Source organism: Juglans regia, chromosome 8, assembly GCF_001411555.2.
Source record: "Juglans regia cultivar Chandler chromosome 8, Walnut 2.0, whole genome shotgun sequence".
Taxonomy (NCBI): domain Eukaryota; kingdom Viridiplantae; phylum Streptophyta; class Magnoliopsida; order Fagales; family Juglandaceae; genus Juglans; species Juglans regia.
Window position 1 is genome coordinate 23139492 of NC_049908.1, and position 5205 is coordinate 23144696.

A 5205-nucleotide genomic window follows, 5' to 3' on the forward strand; every position below is an offset into this window, starting at 1 on the left:
CATCTCATCATTACAACTTTCTCAAATTTTCACACAAAATATAATAAATAATTCAACTTTTTCAATTCCCAAAACAACTTTCTCAAATTCTCACACAAAATATAATAAATAATTCAACTTTTATTCTACTATTTACAACACATTTCAATTCATCTCTGAATCAAAATCACTCTCTTTAATTTCTTTCATTAAACGAAAAATAAAAGAAAATGATACCATCGATTATGGCGCCCCCTTCTGCATGCATGCATAATGCTCACATATTTTTTAAATGGAAATTGATAAAGATGCAACTTTTTTTACAAGTTCTTGTAGATTGAGAACGTTTTTGTCAAATCGTTACACGATTTTTGTAAAAACGTCATGATCCATTTAAAGCAGAATTGTGAAAAAGTTGTATAATATATATCATCATTACTCGATTGAAGATGATTTCTCCATTTCGGAGAGTAGGTAAAATTACTTGCAACAACTAAATCAATTGATATATTTATAATATATAGAAAAAGCATTTATAACTATCAATATTAGTACTACTCAAAACATTTATTCTCATCATGTGGTGTTGTATACAACAATCATCGTCAGCCTATGACGACTGTTTTCAGTACTCATACAAACTTTGTACATAAAAAAACCAGGGAATAATTAGGGAAATAATAAGGAAAACATGATGAACAAAGAGGCCAAATAAATGTGTCTGTCTACGCATGCCAAATCTCGATCCCTTCTACTTCCACAGAAACATACACAACGACGCCATCAATATAGCCATCCAATGGAACTTTCCAGGCAGAAACGAGGTAGCTGAAGACCAAAACAGAAGAGATATTAAACAAAACAAAAATGTCAGCTGGTCTGTATATATGTCTGTTTCTCATGAATTATCTCTGTAATATATATATATATATATATATATATATTGTTGTATCATAATCTCTTATGAATTTTAATATAAATATTATATCCTCATAATTATTACTAAAAGATTAATGAAAAAGGAAGTTCTAGGTATATATAGCCCATATATCAATTAATTAACTAACAATATTAATGCATGTTATACGTCTTCAGTCAACTGCGTGTAATTGTATGCTAGCTTGTTGGAAAAAAGAAAGGATTTTCAGAAGATCAGCTTGAAAGACTAGTCTTCCAAATTAACCGAACAAAAGCGTACAAAGTTGTTGAAGATATTTTTATTTTTAGGAGGAAAAAGTCATGGTTTGACCTAATTAAGCTGCTAGCTGCCTAAACCTCAAGATTTTTCTTAGCAAAAGATCCTTCAAGATTATACAGCAATATTATATATATATATATATATTTATATTATTATCATTACTAAAATACTAATACTAATAATAATTAATGAGGATGCCAACAACGTACATTAATTAATAATTATTCCGAAAATCAGAATAATAAACTAAAACCCAATAATTATTTAGGCAGAGTACCATTGCTTATTATTAAAAAAATATTGAAGATGAAAAACAATATTTCTTATAACTATCAAGAAGAAAGGTTTCTCGGGATTCAATATATATATATATATATATATATGTATATATACGCGTACCTTGACCAGTCCCAGATCCATCGTCTGTAGTAGATTTTTGGACCGTAATCCCAAGTCTTGAACAATCAGATCCAAGTGTACCTTCAAGTAAGAATCAAACAACATAGAGCCATTAATTATCAGCTCTCTCAACTTCTTAACCTTTTTTCTCCATTATAGAAACATATATATATATATATATATATATATATATATATATGCATGAGAGGCTTAGGTTTTTACATTCACTGTAGCATGGGAAGGCTGAGATGTTTAGAAGGTTGGAGTAACCCGAGTTGCATTCACATCTGTGTGTATGTGTCTTGTTCTTGGTACATGTCCCTTCTCCGCAATAGGCCCAGTAGCATGCTATAAAACCAAATAAAAAAAAAATTAATTAATGAGAATTTATTTAAGGAAAAAAAACATATATATATATATATAGAGAGAGAGAGAGAGAGAGAAATTAATTGAATAAAATTGATGTTGTTAATCAAGATGGTTATATATATAAATTGGTTACTTACGATCAAAGGCTGATATATTGTGTGGATTCTCCGTTTGTGGAACCGGTGGAGGAGCTGGCTGGCAGCCGTAATCAAGAGTACCTGCAAAACAGAGCGAAAGAATAATTGAATATATACTTCATGATCATTTTGACAACATATATAAATGGTACGGTGTTTAATCCCCCATATATATATATATATATATATATATGTATGTTTGCGTGTGTGTTGTGTGTGTGTGTGAAAAGATTAGATAGGAGCGAGGGACTACAATTAGGTATCACGCAGGGAAGAAACGTGAGATCGTCATCGTCGTCACGAGTTCGCTTCCAACCAGGTTCGCATTCGCACTTGAAGCCAAGTGGGTAATTTATGTCAGCTGAGCAATTTCCCTTTCCACATTCCACTTCTTCACACACCTTTTCTGCAATTCAAACCCAAAAAGAACAAAATAAAGACAAAACAAAAGAAAAACAACACTGATATCTGGGTTTCTTGAGTAGTATTTCTGCATGATGGCCTAGCAGCTTTTAGCTAAGATATTCAAAGTTGTAATATGCTTTTGGAAGAGATGATCAGGATATATTGAGTACCATAAAGATCATCAAGATGAGTATGATTTGAGGCTAGGGAAGACATGGGTAGCACCACCAGAAACATAACAGCTAGGAAAGCCAACATATTGGAGCTGGAAGCCATTTCCTTAATTCACAGGCCACAAGATCGAGAAGATCAGAAATGCACGCACTAGAGACTTAAATTGATGAGGGATGATGAGCTAGGAATTGATTTTGAGGAGGTTTAGATGATGAGCTAGTACTTGCATTTATACCATATAATATGGTAGGTATATAATAAAGATAATAGCAATTGAAGTTTTCTTCAGATATAGAAGCTTCTGCGAGACTTTTAGACCATCATGTCCATGCAGCGTGCATGGCTGGGCACTTGGTCTATTACTTGCTTTGCAATATTCATCTAAATTCTACACATTAAAATATATTCTTTTTCCATCTTATTTTCTATGTTTTATATTCTAGATATGACAGAAAATTATGAACTACGTGCTTTATTAAAACCAAAACTTTAAGCTTAAGCTGCTCACAAAGGAAAAATATATCTATCTTAACTTTAATTATTATATATACATACTATTAAGAGAAAATATAATGATTAAATCTATATATTCCTATCAGTTTAAGTTTTTGAGATAAATGGTGATTTTATATGTTATCAGAGCAGAGATCTTGAGTTCAAACCTGAACTCTTACTCTACCTCATTTAACTAAATATTTCACAGTTAGACTCACTTATTGAAGAAGAGTCTAGCCCACACCGCGTGAGAGAGACTATTAAGACAAAATATAATAATTAAATATACATATTTCCATCATTTTAAATTTTTAGGATAAAATGGTGATTTCACACCTACATATTGTATCATGTATAAAAAGTTCAATCTAGTTTGCTCTGGAAAAAGCATGCATCTTGATCAAATAATAAATGTTTTTATCCCTCCATCCACTTTTTTTTTTTTTTTTGTTACCTTCTCTCTCTCACAAATAATGTCAAGTTTATGATCTCCAAGAAGTTTCATTTCGCAATAAGGACTTCATGCGCGCAAGGTAGTACTTTAGGCATTCAGCCTCGGATCTAGAAAGTCATGCTCAAATATGTACGCTAGAGATTTCGTACGTAGCATACATTTTTTTTTTTTTTTTTATGAAGAGCCGAAAATCACATGTCCAATTGTGACTCCGTCCTAAATTTTATTAATCAACCCTCACTTGTGGCGGAGGAAAACCGTACGAGTAGTGCAAGCGGGCCACCCAGCAGTCTATTTAAATTTTTTCATTTTCCTTTCATTTTTTTCAACAATTTATTAAGATCTTAAAAATAAAAAAAAAAAATATACAATTTTATTAATAGTCACTTCCTAATTAACCATTAAGTAAAATAATCGAGCTGTAATTTTAAACGGTAACTTTGAGGGATCCCCTAACATTTTCTATATATATATATATATATATATATATATAATATAGTCTTCTTTTTTTTCCTTGCTGGCACGTGCCTCGAGGAGATCTTCCACACTAAAGCCAATCTGTCCAAATAAACTCTCTAGAAAATTTAAAACCTAGCATTAAAAAAATAAAAAACTCTAAAGAACTATATATAAAATTTTTAAAACTGAAATTTTTAAAATCAAAATTCAATTTTTGTTAAATCCATTCTCAATATATACATAATATATAGCATCTATTTTTCCCAATAAAAACAACCATTCTGTGTACGTATTAAAATTTAAAAGTGTCGATCGATGTCACATATTATATATAATTGTTTATTCACCTTAATTAACAGAATTAATTAAATCGTCTGTTTTATGAATTTTTTAAGAAAAATATTTATTTATAGTCAATTATTTCTTGTAAAAATGACTATAATTTCCTATTAAAATAAATTTATTATTGTCACAAATAATCTATAACAAATACTCGTTTTTTTTTGTAACACGTGGCCACCCGTCACGATATATAATATAAGTCAATATTCCATTTTAATTTAGAGTACGTACTACGTACGTGGAAGATCACCCAAAAAAGTAAAGAGGTTCTAGATCAAAAGTGCCAAATTCCACCAAATTATGGACTAAAATTACAAGCTGCCAAGATAGACGGATATATATAAGAGAAATGCAATGCAAAGGAAAATGTAAGAAATGCACGATTCTCTCATGCATCTGACTATATATATATATATAATAATAATAATAATAATAATATAACTATTTTATATTCTTTCGGAGCCGGGGTTGGTTAGCTAGGGTCGACGTTGATTGATCCAGTCAAATTAAAGACGTGAAGGAATGGCTCTAATTAGAAGCTTCATATATAATATAATATATATAATTAACTCAAGGTCTATTTTATAGTACTTGAAGGCGTTGAAAGAATGGCTCGGCCTATGATCTTTCCCACCTTAAGCTTAATTTATAACGACATTAATGTAAAATTGTCCAAGCATATGTGATCATCAATTTGAAGGATTCCACTTTATATATAAATCATACTACATTTAGTTATATATAACTAGTCGTCGAATCACGCAATGCTCGGGAATAATTTAAATAAAAAAAAA

At 30.4% G+C, this 5205-nt stretch overlaps 1 protein-coding gene across 1 annotated transcript; it reads right to left on the bottom strand.

The window, feature by feature from the left end:
• Positions 1-429: 429 nt before the first annotated feature.
• On the bottom strand, positions 430-2886 carry LOC118349293. The gene is made up of 6 exons (XM_035693442.1): positions 2658-2886; positions 2336-2488; positions 2083-2163; positions 1799-1924; positions 1577-1657; positions 430-807 (listed from the first exon to the last, which is right to left on the bottom strand). The coding sequence occupies exons 1-6, from the start codon at positions 2761-2763 to the stop codon at positions 731-733; spliced, it is 624 nt and encodes a 207-aa protein (XP_035549335.1). The 5' UTR covers positions 2764-2886; the 3' UTR covers positions 430-730.
• Between the last annotated feature and the right edge of the window lie 2319 nt (positions 2887-5205).